At 41.1% G+C, this 23,603-nt stretch overlaps 1 protein-coding gene across 2 annotated transcripts in view; it reads left to right on the plus strand.

The window, feature by feature from the left end:
- Window positions 1–23,603, plus strand: part of nfat5b (nuclear factor of activated T cells 5b) — a 171,234-nt gene that overhangs the window by 90,459 nt on the left and 57,172 nt on the right. For both annotated transcript variants that reach the window (XM_078210660.1, XM_078210661.1), the window contains exons 5-7: window positions 6,543–6,733; window positions 15,554–15,726; window positions 22,104–22,235. In XM_078210660.1, the coding sequence (XP_078066786.1) occupies window positions 6,543–6,733; window positions 15,554–15,726; window positions 22,104–22,235 (496 nt within the window). The remainder of the gene's footprint in view (window positions 1–6,542; window positions 6,734–15,553; window positions 15,727–22,103; window positions 22,236–23,603) is intronic.

A 23,603-nucleotide genomic window follows, 5' to 3' on the forward strand; every position in this document is an offset into this window, starting at 1 on the left:
GGAGCATTCATTTAAAATTAGAGCTAAGCCAATAAAATGAGGAAGCACTTTTTCACTCAAAGCAGATGGATATGTAAAATTCTCCCAAAAGGCTATGGATGCCTAGATCCATTTAAAGTTTTCCAAGACTTAGTTCGGTAATTTCTTGTTGAAGAAAGGTATCCAGGGGATATGGAGAATGGATGGGTTAAATGCAGTTGAGGTACCAGTCTGTCATGTTCTAATTGCATTCCAGAATAGGCTTGAGGGTGGAATGACTTACTCCTGTTTCTATATGTACATGTGCACAACACAAATATCAGCTTTGATTATGCTTATCATAAACTGAATTTTGACCTTATGTGCATGCTATCTAGGAAGTATTGTGCCAAACTGGTGTGATATTTTACATTAGGCATACACACTTAAAACACTTGTTTATCTCTTCATAAGTGCTAACCTAAGAATTTGGCAAAATATAACATGTTGACAGACCATATGGTTCAGACTAGATGTCACTTTTTAGTGTTTAGTGAACAGGAATAATAAAGCAATACATCAATTAGCAGATTGATACAGTGATAGACTAATTGATTTTCATCAAAACTTAAAAGAAGTTCCAAAACATGAGTTCTGAATTTCTAAATTTTTGTGCAATGCCTATCATAACAATGATCAGTTGTGCACAATAAGAAACTATTATTTCAGAGCCCCTCAGTAAATTCTGGCTCATATGGCTTATGGCCAAAAAGGAACTAAAGAACACAGATCTAATTCTTTTCCTTTAAACCAAGCTAGTATAAGAAATATGTTATCCACAGTTTATCAAAATGATCCAAATGGGTGCCAAAGTTGCGAGTGATTGACTGAAAATGGATAATGTGGCAGCAGTGTTAAACCATTTCGTCATTCTAATGTGCTTTGTATTTTCCAATACTTACGGAGTAATATTGATAGCTTAGCCCTAAACAAACATGTATGCCAACGCCAAGAGATGAAATTGTTGACATAGAATCATAGAGATATATAGCACGGAAACAGGCCCTTCGGCTTAACTCGTCCATGCTGACCAGGTTTCCTAAACTGAACTTGTCCCATTTGCCTGTGTTTGGCCTATATCCCTCTAAACCTTTCCCATCCATGTACCTATCCAAATATCTTTTAAAAGTTGTAATTGTACCCGCTTCTACCATCTCCTCTGAAATAGAAATATAAACTTGCACAAGTCTATTGAAAAATGGAGCTTGTTTTCATCTCATATGCTGTCCAAAATCAGACTTGGGCTGATACGATAATTGCATCATGCAAGACCATCAAGGGAGAACCATAGAAAAGTTACAGCCCATCTTGTCCATGCCAGCCTGATGACACTCAGGTGTCCTTTCTAATCCCACCTTCCACACCCGGTCCATAGCCCTGTAATTTATAGCACTTAACATGCAGACCCAAGTACTTTTTTTAAAAAGAGTTTAGGGTCTCTGCCTTCATCGTCAACTCGGGCAGCGAATTCCAGACACCCACTACCCTCTGTGTAAAAAAAAAAAGAAAGAAATTCCTCCTTATGTCCCCTCTAATATTTTCTGCCACTTATCTTGAATCTATGTCCCCTGGTTCTAGAATTCTCCACCATGGGAAACTTGCCTGTCCACTCTCTTCCCCTCATAATTTTGTACACCTCAATCAAGTCTCCCTCAGCCTTCTTTGTTCCAAGGGAAATAACCCCAACCTATCTCTTCTCATAGCTATACTTTTCTAGCCCTGACAACATGCTTGCAAACCTCCTCTACACTCTCTCCAGAGCAATTGTGCCCTTCCTGTAATACGGTGACCAGAAATACACACACTACCCCAATTGTGGCCTCTTCAGTGTTTTGTACAATTCCAACATTATATCCTTACTTTTACATTCTATACCTCTGCCAATGAAGGAACGCATTCCATATGCCTTCTTTACAACCTTGTCTACTTGAATTGCTGCGTTTAGGGACCTGTGTCCTTGAATGCCAAGAACTCTCACTTCATCTACACTCACAGTATATTCCCATTTACTGTGTACTTCCCATAACTGTTTGACCTCCCTAAATGCATGACCTTGCGCTTCTGTGTTAAAATCCATCTGCCACTTTACCGCCCACTCCACCAACCCATTGATGTCATTTTTGCACTTGTAGCTATCCCCTGCACTCTCCACTACTCGGTCAATCTTTGTGCCGTCTGCAGATTACCCAATTATGTCCCCATTTTCATATCCAAACCTTTAATGTACAACACAAAGAGTGAGGGTTCCAACACAGAGCCCTGTGGGACACCACTTGAAACAACGTTCCAATTGCAAGGGCATCATCGATCATTACTCTTTCTTTCCTGTTACTAAGCCAACTTTTTATCCAGTTGCCACATTACCCTGTATCCCATGACTTTAACTTTTTTAACCAAACTGCCATGTGAAACCTTTTCAAACGCCTTGCTAAAATCCATGTCCACTGCACTACCTCATCAATCCTCCTTGTGACTTCTCAAAGAATTCAATCAAATTTGTGAGGCATGACCTTCCTTTAACAAATCCATGCTGACCATCCCCGCCTAGTCCAAACATTCCTAAGTGAGAGTTCAATTACTTCCTCTTGACATTTGTTGGTATTACCATCCCTGAATTAGTTACCTACATTTTGACCAAAGCCTCAACTGGATCAGCCACATAAATGCTGTAACTATTAAAACAGGCTATTCTTTAGCTGCTGAATCACCTCCTGTCTCCCCAAAGTCTGATCATGGCCTCAAAGGCACAGGCAAGAAATGTGATGGAATAGTGTCCAGTTGCCTGGATAGGTATAGCTGCAACAGCATCTAGCTATTGGCTCAACAATATCCAGAACAAAGCAGTCTGTTTGATTGCCATCCAATCCACCATCTTAAACATCCATTCCCTCCACCATGACAGCGGTGTGTGCTACCGAGAGAATATACTGCAATAAATTCAAAGGTTTCTTTGCCAGACCACTGACCTCTACCCCCCCAAACAAAGACTGAGAGGATATGTTAACACCATAATTTTCAAGTTACCCACCAAGTCTCCCACCTTTCCATGAATAAACATGAGTTTTTGTTTATTTGTTTTGCCATTCTGAAAAATTAATTTTTGAAGGGGAACAGCTGATTTCAAATTTATAAGAATGCTTCACAGCACAGAAGAAACTCATTCAGCCCATCATGCCTGTGCCAGTCTTTGAAGGTGCTATCTAATTAATCCCACTCATCTGCTCTTTTCCCACATCTTTGCAGATTTTTTTTCTCCAAGTAATTCCCTTTAAGTTATTATTATGTCCTTCCACTACTCTTATAGGCAGAGCATTTCGGACCATACCTTGCTGTGTAAATATTTTCCCCTCATGCCACTTTTTTTTTGGCCAACCATCTTAAGTTCGTCTCCTAAAATAAATAAAATACTGCAGATGTTGGAACCTCAAACAGAGAATGCTGGAAAAACTAGGGTCTGGCAGAATCTGTAGGGAGAGAGAACAGAGTTAATGTTTCGAGTCAGTTTGGCTGTTCATCAGAACTGAGAGGGGGAAAATTGATCTTGTACTCGAGCTGAAAGAGATTGCAACAAAAGTGTAGGGATCATGGGATATAGGGTAAAGCAGGAACAGGTTACTGAATTGGAGGATCAGCCATGATCATCATGAATGGCTGAGCAGGCTCGAAGGGCCACATGGCCTATCCGGTTTCTGTTTTCCATGTTTCTCTGTTCTTTCACTCTACAGATGCTGCCAGACCTGCCGAGTTTTTCCAGCATTCTCTGTTTTTAAATTTGTCTGCTTTCTTTACTGACCCTTCCGCCACTGGAAACAGTTTCTGCTTATTACTCAATCAAATCCTTCATGATTTTTAATATCTCCGTCTAATCTTTCCTGAAGATCCTAACCGTGCGGGCGGCACGGTAGCACAGTGGTCAGCACTGCTGCTTCACAGTGCCAGGGACCCAGGTTCGATTCCCGGCTTGGATCACTGTCTGTGTGGAGTTTGCACGATCTCCCTGTGTCTGCGTGGGTTTCCTCTGAGTACTCCGGTTTCCTCCTACATTCTGAAAGTTGTGCTGGTTAGATGCATTGAACCAAACAGGCGCCGGAGTGTGGCGACTAGGGGAATTTCACAGTAACTTCATTGCAGTGTTAATGTAAGCCTTACTTGTGACTAATAAATAAACTTTACCTTAACTTTCTTTGCTCAAAGGAGAATAACACCAATTTCTCTCGTCTTTCCGTGTAACTTATTCCAATAATCTTCTTCAAGTCTGGCAACCAGAATTACCCAGCAAGAATCTAAATAGTATTTTACAACGATTTAGCATAATTTCCTTGCTTTTGTATTCTTTTACTCCTATTTATAAAGCCAAGGATTCCATTTGTCTTCTAAACCATCTTCTTAACTTGTCCTGTCCCCTTAATAATCAACTAGATCCACACCCCCGGTGTCCCTGTTCTTGCATCATCTTAAAATGTTTACCTTTTTCTATTGCCCCTTCTCATTCTTTCTTCCAGAATGAATCACTTCACAATTCGTAGAATCCCTTCAGTGTAGAAGGAGGCCATTTGACCCATCGAGTCTGTACCAACAATAATTCTACCCAGGCCCAATTCCTATAACCCATGTATTTACCCTACTAATCTCCCTGGCACTAAGGGTCAATTTAACATGGCCAATCAATCTAACCTGCATATCTTTGGACTGTGGGAGGAAACCGGAACATCTGGAGGAACCCCACACAGACATGGGGAGAACATGCAAACTCCACACAGTCACCCAAGGCCAGAATTGAACCCAGGTCCCTGCTGCTGTGAGGCAGCTGTGCTAACCACTGCCACCATGCCGCTCTGGATTAAATTTCATCTGCCATGTATCCAGCTTTTCAAACAATTAAATCTTCCTGTTACTACATTTCCAAATTCTGTATTATCTGCAGACTTTGAAATTATGCCTTATATACCCAAACCATATCATTAATATATATCAAAAAATGTATATCTTGTGTTAATTATATAAATTAAGGTTGGGAATATACTGATGCAGGCGTCCATTAGGTAATTACCTATGTACATATAAAGAGACACTCCCTGAACGAGCTGTCATTTTGTTAATTTGTCCATTTCTTTAATTGTTGTTCTTAAAGAGTAAGAAGGGACACGAATTACTGGTTCGCTTGGTTAGTGAAACACTAAACTCTTAATCTTGGGGTTCTGTGTTCAAGCCCCCATGTTGGATGAGTTTATTTATATCAGCTCCTCAACAACACTCAAGAAGCTTGATACCATCCAGGATAAAGCAGCTCGCTTGATTGCAACCCCTTCCACAAACATTCAATCCCTCCACCACCGACAAATGTTGGTGGCCGTGTGTACCATCTACAAGATGCACTGCAGGAACTCACCAACGTTCCTTCGGCAGCACTTCCCAACCCAATGACCACTACCATCGAGAAGGACAAGAGCAGCAGATACCTGGGAGCACCACCACCTAGAAGTTCTCCTCCAAATACTCACCATCCTGACTTGGAAATATATCGCCGTTCCTTCAGTGCTGCTGGGTCAAAATCCCAGAGCTCCCTCACTAACAGCACTGTGGGTGTATGCACATCAGGGACTGCAGCAGTTGAGGAAGGCAGCTCACCACTTTCTGAAGGGAAACCAGGGATGGACAACAAATGCTGGCCTAGCCAGTGACGTCCACATCCCATAAAAAGATACTTTAATTTAATTTGCTACGTTTCCATTTAAGTTGTTTTTAGCTATAAGTGGTCCTTTAAAGTGCTGTCAATTTGTTGATTTGATCATTGTTTGCTCAAAAGAGCATAACACAGCACTAGGTACCAATTGTAGCTCAATTGGTACTGTTCTCATTTGTTTGTCAGAAGGTAATTACCTAATGGTTCAAGTGCCACTCTAGGGCTTAAGCAGAAAAATCTACGCTCGTAATCCAATGCGATACTGAGGGGGGTATTGCATTGTCAAGAGGTGTTCTACTCAGGTGGCCATTTACAGATCCAGGCAGTGAGCAGTTCCGGTGGCCATTTGACTGGACTTTCTGCACCTATTCCGTGGTGAGGTCTGTGCCCGGGTATTCCCGGAGAGGGAGCATGCAGTGTCCATCGGTATGCTTGAGGCCTTCCATGGTCTGTGGGTGCTGCAAGAGCTGGAATTTATTATCTCCACCCAATTAATTTAATTTGCTGAGTTCCCTTCAAAGTTTTGTTTTTGTTAAAGTGCCCCTTTGGCAGCAGTTCATCAGTTTATTAATTTATTTTGTCCATGTGGCACACTCAAAAGAGAATAAAGAGATACATATTGACACTGGTCTATGTTGTAGAGTTAGGAACTGTACATTTGTAATGTCTTAACAAACCTAAAGCTGAGATTGATTTGTAGTCATCTCTTTCACCAACTGTCAGAAGTTTAATACCTTGCATTTAAGTGAAATTTATTATTTTTCAAAACTCTACTTTTGAAGTTTTGCTTGTTTCATATCAAAATTTTGAATAATAAGTTTCCACAATTGTTTTACTTTAGTTGGAAGGTTACAACGAGCCAGTAATCTTACAAGTTTTTGTTGGCAATGACTCTGGCCGAGTCAAACCTCATGGTTTTTATCAAGCGTGCAGAGTCACTGGACGAAACACGACTCCTTGCAAGGAGGTAGATATTGAAGGAACAACTGTGATTGAGGTCAGCCTGGATCCTGGAAATAATATGACACTAGCGTAAGTATTTATTGAGATCTATTGATATTGCAAATGGATAGAACATATGGAGGATATTCATTTGGATGCTAAATTTGCGTGAATATTGGCTTTTAATTTTGTGTACGCCTTATTATCTCAGTTGGTAAAGAAAATGATCAATGTGGAATTGGAACTTGTCTCAATGTTCAAGTTCAATTTCTGATTTGCATTTTGATCAGCGAACTTTGACACAACAAAAAAAGGCAGACATGCTAAATAATTTCTTTTGGTCTTCACCATGGAAGTCATTGCAAATATCCCTAAGTTATCAGATGGGCTGATTTCAAATAATATGGCGGAACGTACAAAAATCCCATTCACAAAGGCTCGAGGATTAGAGAAACTCAAGAGGCTAAAGGTGGACAAGTCGCCCAGGACCTGATGAACTGCACGCTAGGGTTTTATTGGAAGTAGCTGCAGAGATGGTGGACTAATTGGTTGAAATTTTTCATAACTCGCCAAATTCCGAGAGAGTGCCAGAGAATTGGAAAACGGCCAATGTAACACCATTGTTCAAAAAGGGAGAAAGGCAGAGGACTATAAGCCAGTTAGTTTAACATCTATTATTGGCAAGATGTTCAAGTCAATAATCCAAGAGGAAATAGTTAATCATTTAGGAAAGCTGAATATAATCAAACCTAGTCAATATTTTATAAAAGGTAAATCATATTTGACAAATTTGCTTGAATTCTTTGAGAACCAAACGGAGAGAGTAGATAGAGGGGAATCTGTAGATGTTGTGTATTTAGATTTCCAAAAGGCATTTGACAAGGTGCTGCATAAAGTAAAAGCCATGGAACTGGAGGAAATGAGTGAGCATGGATTGAAAACTGGATGTCAGATAGAAAACAGAGAGTTCGAATAAATGGGTCCTTTTCAGAGTGGAAAGATGCAACTAATGGGGTACCACAGGGATCAGTTCTTGGCCCGCAATTGTTCACTATTTACATAAATGACCTGGAGGAAGTAACGGAATGTAAGGTTTCCAAATTTGCCCATGATATGAAAATAGGTAGAAGAGTATGTTATGATGAGCATATTGTGATTCTTCAATGGGATATAGATCGATTGGGTGACTAGGTGAAAACCTGGCAAGTGGAGTTTAATGTGGGGAAATGGGAGGTCATGCTCTTTGGTAGAAGGAATCAAAAGGCTGGGTAGGAAGAATCAAAGAGGCGGATTATTATCTAAACCAAGAGAGACTGCAAGTGAGTGAAGCACAAAAGGATCGAGGTGTTCAAGTGCATGAATCACAAAAAGCTAGCAAGAGGTCCAACAAATAGCTCAAAGCAAACAGCATTTTGGCCTTTATTGCAAAGGGATTGGAATTTAAAGATAGAGAGGTTTTATTGCAGTTGTACAGGATGTTGGTGAGGCCTCACCTAGAATACTGCATACAATGTTAAGAACATAAGAAATAGGAGCAGGAGTAGGCCATCTAGCCCCTCGAGCCTGCCCCGCCATTCAATAAGATCATGGCTGATCTGAAGTGGATCAGTTCCACTTACCCGCCTGATCCCTATAACCCCTAATTCCCTTACCAATCAGAAATCCATCTATAGAACATAGAACATAGAACAGTACAGCACAGAACAGGCCCTTCGGCCCACGATGTTGTGCCGAGCTTTATCTGAAACCAAGATCAAGCTATCCCACTCCCTATCATCCTGGTGTGCTCCATGTGCCTATCCAATAACCGCTTAAATGTTTCTAAAGTGTCTGACTCCACTATCACTGCAGGCAGTCCATTCCACACCCCAACCACTCTCTGCGTAAAGAACCTACCTCTGATATCCGTCCTGTATCTCCCACCACGAACCCTATAGTTATGCCCCCTTGTAATAGCTCCATCCACCCGAGGAAATAGTCTTTGAACGTTCACTCTATCTATCCCCTTCATCATTTTATACACCTCTATTAAGTCTCCCCTCAGCCTCCTCCGCTCCAGAGAGAATAGCCCTAGCTCCCTCAACCTTTCCTCATATGACCTACCCTCCAAACCAGGCAGCATCTGTGACTTAAACATATTCAACGAGGTAGCCTCCACCACTTCAGTGGGCAGAGAATTCCAGAGATTCACCACCCTCTGAGAGAAGAAGTTCCTCCTCAATTCTGTCTTAAACCGACCCCCCTTTATTTTGAGGCTGTGCCCTCTAGTTCTAGTTTCCTTTCTAAGTGGAAAGAATCTCTCCACCTCTACCCTATCCAGCCCCTTCATTATCTTATAGGTCTCTATAAGATCCCCCCATAGCCTTCTAAATTCCAACGAGTACAAACCCAATCTGCTCAGTCTCTCCTCATAATCAACACCCCTCATCTCTGGTATCAACCTGGTGAACCTTCTCTGCACTCCCTCCAAGGCCAATATATCCTTCTGCAAATAAGGGTACCAATACTGCACACAGTATTCCAGCTGCGGCCTCACCAATGCCCTGTACAGATGCAGCAAGACATCTCTGCTTTTATATTCTATCCCCCTTGCGATATAGGCCAACATCCCATTTGCCTTCTTGATCAACTGTTGCACCTGCAGACTGGTTTTTTGCGTCTCATGCACAAGGACCCCCAGGTCCCTTTGCACTGTAGCATGTTGTAATTTTTTTCCATTTAGATAATCCAATTTGCTATTATTTCCTCCAAAGTGAATAACCTTGCATTTGTCAACGTTATACCCCACCTGCCAGATCCTCGCCCACTCACTCAGCCTGTCCAAATCTCTCTGCAGACCTTCTACGCCCTCCACACAATTCACTTTTCTACTTATCTTTGAGTCGTCTGCAAACTTTGTTACCCTACACTCAGTCCCCTCCTCCAGATCATCTATATAAATGGTAAATAGTTGAGGCCCCAGTACCGATCCCTGCGGCACGCCACTAGTTACCATCTGCCAACCAGAAAAGCACCCATTTATTCCGACTCTCTGCTTTTTGGTCCTCTTATCTTAGAAACATTGATAACATTGGAGGCAGTCCAAAGGAGATTCATCAGGCTAATTCCTGAGATGAGTGGGTTGTCCTATCAAGAGAGACTAAATAGTCTGGTCTGTATTCCTTGGAGCTAAGAAGAGTGAGGGGTGACCTTATTCAAACACACAAGATCCTGAGAGGACTTGGCAGGGTAGATGATGAGATGTTTTCTCTTGTGGGAGAATCTGTAACAAGGGGTCACAGCGACACGATAAAGAGCTGGTAATTTAAAACAGGTGCGGAGAAATGTTTTCTTGCAGAGGGCAGTGAATCTCTGGAATTCTCTGTCCCAAAGGGTAGTGCAGGCTGGATCATTAGAAGTATTTAAAGTGGAATTGCTTAAATATTTGATAGATCGAGGAATAAAGGGCTATGGGGAAATGGCACAGAAAAGCAGTTGAGGCCGGCATAGATCATATTGCGGGGCAGGCTTGAAGGACCTGGTGGCCTGCTCCTGCTTCTATTTCTTGTGTGCTGACAGCTGATTCCAGTTGCATGAGCAGTGCAAACCAATAATGTCCCCACAGAGGGGAGAGAAAATATTTTCCAAAACTGCTGCTGGTAACAATATTGGACAACGATGTAACTACTTCAGATTACTGTTAAGTATCGCTGGCGTTTACTGTTCCGGTGCACACATGAAGAATGTCACTTGGGCAATGGATCTAAAAACAAACAACACCTACAGAGCTGGCATCTTTAAATTGCATAAAGGTTGATTGGAATACTGGGCACAAGTGACATTTATGATAGCTTCAAGAGAGAGAGAATTTCAGGAGAGAACAAACTGCAATTCCCTCCATTCCATTCCAAATTGGTCATGTCACAGCCCTTTACATTTCATTCCAATTTACTTGTTGTGTGATTTTTATGTTGGGGCTCAATTTTTTTAACATGTTGTTTAAAATGCCTTAATGCACCTTGGGGATGTTAAGTTTTCCAATCAGTAAACATTTAACAAATTCACTGCATTAACACAACTTTAAAAAAAAAACTTGTATCAATGCAAGTGTATTGATATTAGATATTTGTATAGTACTTGATTTGTTTGACTGTGGCAGCAATTCTGAACTATTAATTCAGTGGAGTTTGGGAACCAGTTTCAGATTAGGATCTGATTTTGTTCTCCAGAATTTTTCGCAACCCATTTTGTGTTCCAATCTTTTAAATTGCAACAATTGAGACAATTACTTTTGGATGTAAAAGTTTCAAGCTATTTAATTTCATAATGAAGACTGATGAGGAAACCAGCTCTTTGACTCAAACACACAAAATTATATTTTATTCTGGAGTGAGTGTTTTTGTTTGTTCTTGAAATGTGATATCAGCAAGGCAAACATGACTGCCCAAGCAAGTGGCCCTGAGCATATTAAGTGTCAACCACATAGTGTTAGACTGATGTCATATCCTGTGGGGGGGGGGGGGGGTGGATGGGGGGAGAGGAGGAGGGGGCTAACCAACCCTCATACCGGCTGAAGTTTTCAAGATGGCCAACCTTCTCTATCTTGCCTCTTGCCTGAGTTGTGGAGACCTCGGGTTAAGATGGTGGCACAGTGGTTAGCACTGCTGCAGTACTAGGGACCCAGGTTTGATTCCTGGCTTGGGGTCACTGTCTGGGTGGAGTTTGCATGTTCTCCCTGTGTCTGTGTGGGTTTCCTCCAGGTGCTCCGGTTTCCTCCCACAGTCCAAAGGTGTGCGGGTTAGGTCGATTGGCCATGCTAAATTGCCCCTTGGTGTCAGGGGACTAGCTGGGGTAAATGCATGGGGTCATGGGGATAGGGCCTGGGTGGGATTGTGATCGGTGCAGACCTGATGGGCTGAATGGCCTCCTTCTGCACTGTAGGATTCTATTATTCTAAAATCGCCACCAGTCATCTCTCCCCCTCAAAGGGGAGAGCAGCCTATGGTCATTTGGTGACTTTACCTTTATGCACTTCAGTGTGAAAAACAGAAAGGAAGAGTATTATTTAAATGGTGATCTATTGGAAGTGTGGATATACAAAGGGATCTGGGTGTTTGTACACCAGTCAATGAAAGAGACGTAGGTGCAGCAAGCAATTAGGAAGACAAATGGTATGTTGGCCTTCATTGCAAGAAATTTTGAGTTCAGAAACAGGGATGTCTGTCTTCAGTTATACAGGATTTTGGTGAGACCATGGGAGTATTTGTGTACAGCCTTGGTCTCCCTAATTAAAAAAGGATATACCTGCCATCGAGGGAGTGCTGTGGAGGTTCATTCTGGGGTTGATGGGACTGTTCTCTGAAGAGAGGTTGGTTTGACTGTTCCCACATTCACTAGAGTTTCGAAGGATGAGAGGAGATATGATTGAAATGTAGAAAATTCTAACAGGGCTGGAAAGACGAGATAGAGGGAGGATGTTTTCCCCGGGTTGGATATCTAGAACCAAGGGACACAGTCTCAGGATATGAGGTTGACCATTTAAAACTGAGATGAGGAAACATTTATTTGCTCAAAGGGTAGTGAACCTGTGGAATTCTCTACCTCAAAAAGCTGCGAAGGAAAGTCACTGGATGAATTCAAGAAAGAGCAAGATTTTTTTTAGATTGTATTGGCATCAAGGATTAGAAAGCGGAAATATGGTATTGAGATAGAGGATCAGCCATGATCATGTGCGATGGAGCAGGTTCAAAGAGCTGAATGACTTGCTCCTGCTAGTTTTGAAGTTTTAGCCTAGAATCATAACTAACAGTACATTGGCACTGCTGTTGCATACACAGCCAAGGTGAGATTGGAACATGTGACTCATTACATAAGAGAAGATGCATCCTTGTATCTTCATTAGGGTGAAGAAATGTCCTTTTTCAAAAAAGGGTATTAGTGTTGCTGACAAAACAAGCATTTATTGCCCAACCTAAACTATTTTGAGAAGGTGCTTGTACCACTGTGGTGTCGGTCATTCAATGCTGTTGGCTAGGGAGTTCAGGAATTTGATCTCACAACAGTGAAGGAACAGTGATAGATGTCCAATTTATGTTGGTGTGAGAGTTTGGGGGGGGCAATCCTTGAAGTGGTGGTAGTTGTCCCATGTGCCTGCTGCCATCTGTTTTCTACCAGTACACATCATGGGTTTAGAAGGTAATGTTGAAGCTTTGACATGTTATTGCAGTACATCTTGCAGATGGTACATTGTAGCCACTGTGCACCAGCGGTGGGAGCAGTGAATGATTAAGATGATGGATCGGGTTCCAATCAAGTGACTGCTTTGTTCTGGATGGTGTTGAGTAGTTGCAATCATTCTGGCAAGTGGAGAGTATTCCATTGCATTCAGGTTATACCTCGTAGATGGTGGAAAGACTTTGGAGAGTCTGGAAATGAGTTATTCATCACAGCGTATCTAACCTGCTTGTGTAGCCTCAGTATTTATGTGTAGCAGGTCCCTGGAGGCACACAGGATGTTGACAGTGAGGGTTTAGTGATGGTAATGCCTTTGAAAGTCATGGGGATGTGGTTATACTCTCTCTTCGAAGATGCTCATTATCCTGGCACTATGTAGTACAATTGTTACTGGTGAGCAATGAATTAATTACTGGTTGCTCTTTCACAACTTGTGTATGAATCAAGCATTCCAGTGCGTATTTTAGACTGGACTTGTAGTAATCATATTTGCCAAATATACACTTTTGTCAGTCAATATTTTGGGTATATTTAAGGGTGCAGAAATAAATGGAAAGCAGCATTAATTGGATTGTTTTTTTTCTCCCCACGCCATCTTGCTCATTTCACTGAGGGAGCCCCTATCCAAGCTCCATTGCTGCTGCTGCAAGTGATTGCGTGCATACTGTGGTCAAAACTTTTCATGCCCTTGACTATATATAGCACATTGAATCACTGCAGCAACTGAAGGACATTGCAGGAGTTCTCAAGTGGTGACTGGAGAAAGATGGAAGAGAGGAAAAATTGTGAGCAACTTTGGTGGGGAATAGGGCAGAAACTAGAAAGGTGTTTTGGGAAGGTGAACATGAGGAAAGTGCAGAAGCTTGACTGGGGAGAAAGGGGAGAAGCCAGATGCTGTGAATGATGAGAGCTAGAGGGAAAATGTTAGGAGATGCATCTTGGGATGGGAATGAGGGGAGAACTTGGTAGTGACATTGAGTGGCTTGTAAGGAAGAAGGTTGACAGAGAGCCTCATCTCTAATTTGCTTTTTTTTAACTAGCTAATGCAAGTTGGATGTTAAAATTTTCCTATTCTGTCTTCAAACCATAACACCGCCCAAGCTAAGTAGCTCCAGCCAAACTTTTGTGACCGTGGGAAATTGTCCCTTTTTGTTCTCCTTGTTCTTTCCATAGCATTCAATATAGTTGACCCTGGCATTCTTCTCTGCTGCAGTGGCAGCATGACATGAGCACCTTTGCATGGCCATCTCATGAAATGCCTCCACTTCTTATAGGAACATAAGAGGAGGTCATTTGACCCATTGAGCTCATTCAAACAGATCATGGCTGATCATCTGCCTCTATGCTATTTTCTCCCACTATTCTTTGATGTCATTAGTATCCAGAAATCTATCAATTTCTGTCTTGAATTTGCTCAATAATTGAGCTTCCACATCCAATTCTAAATGTTACTCTGATCCCTGTCTCACTCGTATTCCATTGCAGTGATAGATGTCCAATTTATGTTGGTGTGTGAGTTTGGGGGGGGCAATCCTTGAAGTGGTGGTAGTTGTCCCATGTGCCTGCTGCCATCTGTTTTCTACCAGTACACATCATGGGTTTAGAAGGTAATGTTGAAGCTTTGACATGTTATTGCATTACAGCCTGCCATCCTGAGAATGACCTGTTTATTCTTATTCTCTTTTCTCTTTCCCCATGCATTACCCCAGCAGTGCCTTTTGTTTCTATTCCTGCAGTGTTAACTTTTATAGATCTATCCTTAGCCCCCTCCTCTTCCTTATCCAAAATTTGCTCCCTGACAACATGATCTGCAACTATGAAGTCAGCTTTCAGGGTTAAGCTGAAGATACCCAGCTCTACCTCTCCACTACTTCTCTCAAGCAGTTGATTACCTGAGTGTAGTCTAACTGTTCAATATCAGGACAAATTGCAACTTTCTAAACTCAACATTAATATGTTAGAAGCCATCATCTTTGGCCCTTGCCACAACCTTAATTTACATAATGTTCCTCGCTGGTTTCTGAAGCTACAATGGACCATTTACATTTTTGCCATTATGTTTGATTCTAATCTAAGTTTCAAAGCCTACATTCCATCAATTGGCATTAATTGAACTGTTTTCTCCAACTCCATCCACCCCATGTACAGATGGGGAACTACTTCACTTCTGTATCTATATTAACTCCTCTGCCTCTGAAGCCATTATACATGTCATCATCACCTCCGGTCTTAGCTAACCTAAAATGGTTTTGACCATAAATCGCTCCATGGTCTATGTCCAACTTATCTCCTGAATTTCCTCCAAAATACTCTGTTCCTCAGCCTCTGGCCTCTTATGTTTTCATCTCCGCTATTTGCTCCACCAAACAAACCTATGAATTAGGAGTAGACCCTCAAGCCTGATCCCCTGTTCAATAAGATCATGGCTGATTGGTGGCAGAACCTTAAAGCTTGTTGGTCCAAGTTTCTAATAGTCCTTCTGAAACCACCCCTCCTAATCGCTGCTTACCTGGTGTACAGTTTGTTTTTCGTGTACCTATTTGTGAAGTGACTCAGACTATTCATTTTAAAGGACTTATATAATTGGAAGTTGTTTCTCAGGGAGCAAGTGTGGTAGCTTGAATTGGGAACTTTGAGATTATTCAATTATTGCATAATTACTGTTTAAAATTATTCTCTGTATTTTTGTATTTGCAGGGTTGATTGTGTGGGAATTTTAAAACTCAGAAATGCTGATGTTGAAGCACGCATTGGTGTTGCTGGTTCCAAGAAAAAAAGTACTCGTGCACGATTGGTGTTCCGAGTGAACATTATTCGTGCTGATGGGTCAACTTTAACTCTGCAGACACCTTCATCATCCATTCTATGCAGTAAGTAATATTTTCTTTAAAAGTATAGTTTTTTTTTCTGTTTGTCTTTTGTCCAATACAGGCGGAAACCCATCATCATCTCTGTACCAAGCAATTGAGGGCAATTTAATGTGGACAACAGTGGTCTTGTGAGCTGGTCACCTTTCAGTTAGGCATTTAACTGGGTTGGGTTGGAATCAAGGATCCTCCAGCCAAGAGCTGCTGGCGAATCAGAAACTAATAGTTCTTCATTGCTTGTCAACACCACCATGGAAGTGATGGCCGTTGCTGGTAGTACACTGATATTAGGCCCAGGCCCCAGAATGTAGGTAAGTGATGGGACAGGAGAGGGATCGTGGGCAAGGGAGGTTGGCAGCAAGAGAAGGGGGTGGCTCTAAGTGACACCCAGCCCACTTTTTCTTGATGCTCGATCCCATGATCACTGTGTGTCTTTGAACGAGGGATCCTTTTTTTGGAAGTCCAAAAGCAATCTCGGTAGCGTTTGCTTTTTAGGGCTTCTCTAAATCCTTTGCCTGCTAGAGTGAATGATTGAGGCAGTAGGATGAGGTTGTTAAATGAGCATTAGCTGCCCACTTAAGGATCTCAATTAGCAATGAGGGAGGAAGACTGTTCACGAGTCTTCCAGTAGCTGACTTAAATCAGGGCAGAGATGGTAAGGTGGTTGGATCCTCACCTGATACCCTCCCACTTGATTAAATGCTATCACACGCACACACCCCTAAAGTCTGGCATCAAACTCTCCTCGGGGGAGGCCATTAAATTTCAGCCACAGTTTCTGTTTGTTCACAATAGATGGCATGCTTACTCTTCAAGGAGGAACAACTATCCTCCAAAGTTCAGAGAGCTTGGGTGTTGGTTCTTAAAAAGTGAAGGATTAGGGCTTTCAAACTCTTTACAAGAATGTTGTTGAATTTCACCTGTTAAAAATTTGCTGTTCATTAATAGACTTTTTCTTAAAATGATTATATGGTGTTGAGGTTGCCATAGTACAGTTGTAGAATGGCAAAGACACTGGAAAGCAGGAGAAAAAGCACTCTTGAAATGGATTATTCAGATTCAGTGTTGGGTAGCTCTTTAAATAGTATGGTTGGAGAGTGAGATGGTCGTTTTTTTCAGAACTCCTGTTTGAAGGAATTTAACATCAATCTTATGCATATGGAAGGGCTGCATACTAGCCAGTAATGGACATAGTTTCTTCATCCCATATTTGATCCTTCCTTGTGTTTCTATTCCAGAACTGAGATTCTGCTCCCATTTTAAATTACTGTGGTTACTTGACATGGGGACAATTGGATAAGCGGAACTGCGATAGTAAGAACTTGGGCTGGTGAATGGGGGTAGTGAGTAGTTGTGGAGGTATTTGGAGAAGGGTAGTACATGTGGGGGCAGTGGTTAATTGGGGTAGGAATGAGGTTTCTGGATTGTTGGTATTTAGAGTTACTCTGGCTATAACTCCTACCACTGCACTGACTTCTCTGTAATTCCTTGCAAGCCTTCATTCTATTTCCACGCATTTCTAAACTCCCTTGCACTCTCCCACTATCCTCCTTTCAACTGTTTATTTCCCCCAAATCACCACTGCATTGCAAATGCCCCAATAGTTACCACAGCACTCTAAATTCCAGTTCTGATGTCATCACCCTGAAACATCAACTCTGCTTCTCTCTCTATGGATGCTGTCAGACCTAAGTATCTCCATCATTTTCTGTTCCTACTCCAAATTCCTTACTGTGCCCCCACCCTCTTCTAAAATACTAATTAGTCATTTCCCAACTACTCTCTCCAACCCCCAAACACCAAACCATCATTTCTCCAATCTCCTGGAGTCATCCACGTCCTTTGCAAATCCTCAAAATTTAGCATACCCTCCTAAGTAACATTATTAACCATTGCAACTGTATATATCTAAAAACCTGTATTCCTCAACATCCTATGAACAATTTATATCGAAGACGATTTTCAGTTTATATAGTGAAATAGTGACGTATTTTGTAACAAAAATCAAAACAAAATCATTTAAAGTGTAGGAAGTAATAACTCTTTGTTATGGCACTCTTACTTCAGTGTTCAATGTTTTGCACCAAGCATTGATCAGTCAGTGTGATAATTACCAAATTCAATGGCACGTTCAAGTTCAAAGCTCTGATCCCCGTGGCAAGTAGACAAACTATGTGTGATAGTTTGAAAGATAAAACATTATGTCATAATTGAACATGTTTAAACTAACAAAAAGGAAATTGTTTCATAACTTACTGTGGCTATTTCTTTCAAGGATGTTATCTTTCATGTTGCACAACAAAAGCATAAACCTGGATTTAGCATTAAAGGTAAAATTGAAATGGTGTAATGTTGTCTGTTAAATGTTAACTAGACAATAATTGTACATTTGCATTGTATCGAGGACTAAAACATATCATGCATGCCCTTGGAGTTGAATTAGTATAATCGATGCCTGTGGGCATTAATTACTTTATGGAGGGGCAAGAAAACTGTGGCTATTTGTGTTTGCTACTTGCAGCTGGTTATTCAAAATTATTACTGGAAATTGTACTAATCCATCCAAAGATGCAGAGTAAAATATTGTTTTATTTCTGTTAAATTGTATGCCAATGTGAATTGCTTCTCTTTCAGTTTTCGAAACTGGCAGCACTATTGGGCAACTTAGGAATTTGACCTGTCTATAGTTGAAATGTTAGTCTGAAATATGGGCTTGCAACTGCTTGCCTTTTCCTTTATTTATACTGTACTCTAAGGCTTGCATGACATTTCCTGCGTTGCATTTTGAAAGTTGCCTAATGTATAATATGAAAAGAACAGTAAACAATTCCTCACAAATGTGGAACTATAGCTCAACAGTAGACACATTATCTGCACTGTTGGCCTAATTACACTATATATACACACACAGACTTATAACCACTTGTTTACATATTGACTCAGTCTTTATTTACACATACCTACACAGAGCTGTACCTGTTAACTGTTGGGAAAATGTTCTTAGTCAGTTCACATGTTTAAAAACAAGCTCAAAAAATTGATCACAATCTTTCCTGGGACATTTTTTTGGCTCTTTCCTACCAGTTATTTTTAAGCAAGCATGATATTTTTCCTTAACTATGCATTAAATATATGTTGAGTTTTTTTAATTGATTGTGCCTTTGGGTAAAGTCCAATTCTTTCTGATATGTTTAGTCCATAATCTTTCTTTTTGTTTGTCTGTTCTGTTGGCAAAGTCACTGACTTGGTTACGTGTAGCCCCGATCTTAAATTGCAGTATGTTGGTCTTATTATTCCAGTGTTTCTGTTTCCCTCATGGATCAGCTTTGAGCGCTACTGATCTATTATGCTTGAAATTCCTGCCTGGAGCCCAACACAAGTTTTTTTCTAAACAAGTTGCACCTTAATCCAAGTGTGTCAGAAATCATAGAAACCCTACAGTACAGAAAGAGGCCATTCGGCCCATCGAGTCTGCACCGACCACAATCCCACCCAGGCCCTACCCCCATATATTTTACTCGCTAATCCCTCTAATCTACGCATCCCAGGACACTAAGGGGCAATTTTAGCATGGCCAATCAACCTAACCCGCACATCTTTGGACTGTGGGAGGAAACCGAAGCACCCGGAGGAAACCCACGCAGACACGAGGAGAATGTGCAAACTCCACACAGATAGTGACCCAAGCCGGGAATCGAACCCAGGTCCCTGGAGCTGTGAAGCAGCAGTGCTAACCACTGTGCTACCGTGCCGCCCTGAAGAGAGATTAATTTTAGCAGAACCTTTTGCAGGTTTATGGGATGAATGACTGAGTAAAAAATGACCTAGTATGCTATTTTTGAGATGATGTTTGCAAGATAAATATTGACCAACATTAGTGCAATTCTTCTGCTCCTCGTTGAATCGTGTCATATGAACTTTTACGTTCACCGAGAGCAGAGTGAGCCTCAGCTTAATGCTTCATCTGAAAAATATAGCATCCCCAATAGTGCAGGACTCCCTTTGAACTGCCCTGAAATGCAAGTCTCGATTATGGACTTGGAATGGATCTTGTATCTTGGGTTCATTGACAGGAGTGCCAATACTGAGTTTGTCGTTGTTGATTCTCATGGTTATGCAGCTATCAAGGTCTGATTGCTGAAAGATACAATTTTCAGATCATTGTGAACAAAATGTATTTCTGCAAACTGCTGTGAAACCATTCAGATAGGAAAGAATCCTTAGGAATCCAAAAATGGTAACACTGATATAAATACCTATAGTTAACAAAGAACAAAAAAAATACAGCACAGGAACAGATCCTTCGGCCCTCTAAACCTGTGCAGATCACGATACCCTAACTAAACTAAAGAAAAAACCTTCTGCCCTTAGTCGGTCTGTATCCCTCTATTCCCTCCCTATTCATCTACCCATCCAGGTGCCTCTTAAATGTTGCTAATGTGCCAGCTTCCACCACCTCCTCTGGCAGCACGTTCCAGCCACCCACTACTCTGCATGGAAAAACTTCCCCTGCACATGTCCCTTAAACTTTCCCTCTTTCTCTTTGAACCTGTGCTCTCTTGTAATTGATACTTCCACCCTGGAAAAAAGCCTCTGACTATTCACCTTGGCGATGCCTCTCAAAATTTTGTAGATCTCTATCAGGTTTCCCCTCAGCCTCCATCTTTGCAGTGAAAACAATCCTAGTTTATTCAACCTCTCCTCGTAGCCAACACCCTCAAGACCAGGCAGCATCCTGGTGAACCTTCTTTGCACTCTCTCCAAAGCTTCCACATCTTTCTGGTAGTGTGGTGACTGGAACTGCATGCAATACTCCAAATGTGGCCTAACCAAGGTTTTGTATAGCTGCAACATGATTTCCCAACTCTTGTACTGCATGCCCATATGCTTTCTTAATCACCTATGTCGCCACTTTTAGGGAACTGTGGATCCGCACGCCTGGATCACTCCATATGTTAGTGTTCTTAAGGATTCTACCATTTACAGTATTATTCACAACTAAATTTGATCCTCCAAAATGTATTACCTCGCTTTGGCCAGATTAAACTCCATGGCACAGTGGTTAGCACTGCTGCCTCTCAGTGCCAGGGATCCGGGTTCGATTCCTGGCTTGGGTCACTGTCTGTGTGGAGTTTGCACATTCTCCCTGTGTCTGTGTGGGTTTCCTCCAGGTGCTCTGGTTTCTTCTCAAAGATGTGCAGGTTAGGTGGATTGGCTCCTTAGTGTCAGGGGGATTAGCTAAGATAAATACATAGGGTTATGGGGTTAGGGCCTGGGTGGAATTGTAGTCGGTGTAGACTTGATGGGCTCATTGGCCTCCTTCTGCACTGTAGGAGGCCAATCATATGTGCCATTTCTGTGCCAAAGCCTCCAATCTATCTATATTCTGTTGTATCCTCTGACAGTCCCCGGAACTATCAGCAACTCCACCAATCTTTGTGTCATCTGCAAATTTACTAATCAGACCCCCACCCCGACATTTTTCACCAGATAATTTAAATATGCGACAAGCAACAGAGGTCTCAGCACTGATCCCTGCAGAACCCCACTAGTTACAGATCTCCATTCTGAAAAACACCCTTCCATCGCTACTCACTGGCTCCTTAACCAAGCCAGTTCTTTATCCATCTAACCAGCCCACCGTGAAAAAGTTAAGAGGAAACATTGCATGCATGGATGATGATCTCCTTTTCCAGCACTGTACCTGGCTATCTTGTAAGAGGTGTACAGAAGCACTCTAGTGATGCTTCCTGTGGAGTTCCCAATTATCTTTGGGGTGCTGTCTATCTTTATTCCATGTCATCCAATACAGTGTCATTTAGGTTAGGATCTTGATAGAATGAAGAATCAAACTTTCATTGTTATGTATGTTTCATTCCTTAGTATTTCTTACCCATACGTCTTGGACAGTAAAATCACTCTGAAACCTTAAAGTTTAACCTTTGTTTCAACCAATTTAACCCATATATTTTAAAGAACAATTTCACTAATATGAGTGCATTGGGCTTAAAATTGAAAGCCATTTTGGTTTAAACAATCTGATCCTTGATTAAAAACCAATCTAAGAAAAATTAGCAAACTCACCATTTTAAAAGAGATCTCAATGCATATTTTTTAAGTGATCACTAGTGGTAAGATTTCTCTCCTATGATGGATTCCCAAGAACAAATTATTCAAGTTTTTAATTAATCTCAGTTTACATATAAAGGTTAAAAACTTAATTTGATTGTTTATGTTCTTTAGATTTCTGATACTGTTCAGGTTTCATACTGTTACATTGCAAATACTTCAGGATTTTGATACCATAGTCTTGAAATTACCGTGTAATTTTGATGTAGCCACATTACAGATTATAAACTTGTTTTTCATTTTGATTAAAGCTCAACCAGCAGGAGCACCAGAGATCTTGAAGAAAAGCTTACATACTTGCACGGTGAAAGGAGGAGAAGAGTTATTTCTGATAGGAAAAAACTTTTTGAAAGGCACAAAAGTTATTTTTCAAGAGAATTCAGGTAAGCCATGCTCTGTAACTAAAATTGAACATTTTTAAGTTCCTTATTACTACAAGGCTGCCATTATGTAACAGCTACCAACCTTATCTATATAGTATGATGCATAGCTGGGATTAACCGCTAGGTGTACCTCAGTTTGAGTGCAGTAATTGAGGAGCATTAGCTGTCTTATAACGTCTTTTAGTCTTCAGATTTCCATTGATGGTGTTCTGCAGCACTTCCAGCCTCTGCAATTCACTATTGTAACCTGCACTAGTGTGCATTCAAATTGATTTCATGTGAGAAAATGAAATTCAAATAATAGCACATTATATCAAGTTCTATAATGGGACATCACAGGAAATTAAACCATGAGCGAACCAAGGCTGTATAAATAGCTTCAGACTTATGAGCAACATGGCCAGCACTTGGTTTATTTTGTGGCAAACCATGAATCCTGTTGTGTAAACTTTGTCAATGCTATTTCTGCTCTCAGTGGCAAAACAATAAAGCATATAGCTTCCAATTTCATATCTTGGAGAATTGTTCCAGACTATTTTGTTACATTTTTTAAAGATGCATTCTTTTTGCCTTATCTTCCCACTGAAGAAAAATATTCCAGCTGTCCAGATTCCATTGGAGTGAAGATATGTCAGTTAAAAGGAAAACTACCACATAGCACAGGGTGAGGGGTTAAAAACAGTAGCGAATGCAAAATCAATTAAAAATAAGCCCAGCCATTAGTATTTTATTTTTTAGCATAATTGTGAATCATTATGATCCGAGCTGATATTACTGGACAGTCAGGTCCCAGGATGGAACCCTGGCTTAATAGAACATTTATTTTTTTGTTTAGAGATGTGGACGAACAGAGTCACTGGATTGCCAATTAACTTTTAACACGGGTAAACATATATTAAACATGGAAAGATTGACTATAATACAATACTCCTTCACCCCATCTATTTCTGCACAAATCTACACATTTTTAAGGATACCACAACTTACAAATTATTTTAAATTCTAATGTTCTCAGTAAGTATATACGCTATGTAAACATATGGGCCAACTGTGATCAGACACCCCACTCTGAAAACAAGTGTGCAGGCGCTACCCAAGACAACCACTGTGGATTTCTCATCAAATTCCCCCCCAGATGTTCATCACACCGTGAGCAAACTGGAACTCCAATATTCTACACGGGCACTTCCAAACTCCACTCTTGAAAAACACACCTTAGAATCTCCTCCCAAATAACGCTTTCTCTTTGATGCCTTCACCAAGGATCCATTTTTAGGATTTCAATCTCTCCTTTCAGTATTTCTCTGCCTTGGATTGCCATGTGCATTCAAGCTTCTACACAACTTCTCAGGTACCCAGCCATGCCAA

The sequence above is a fragment of the Mustelus asterias genome, chromosome 4, assembly GCF_964213995.1.
Source record: "Mustelus asterias chromosome 4, sMusAst1.hap1.1, whole genome shotgun sequence".
In the NCBI taxonomy this organism is placed as follows: Eukaryota; Metazoa; Chordata; class Chondrichthyes; order Carcharhiniformes; family Triakidae; genus Mustelus; species Mustelus asterias.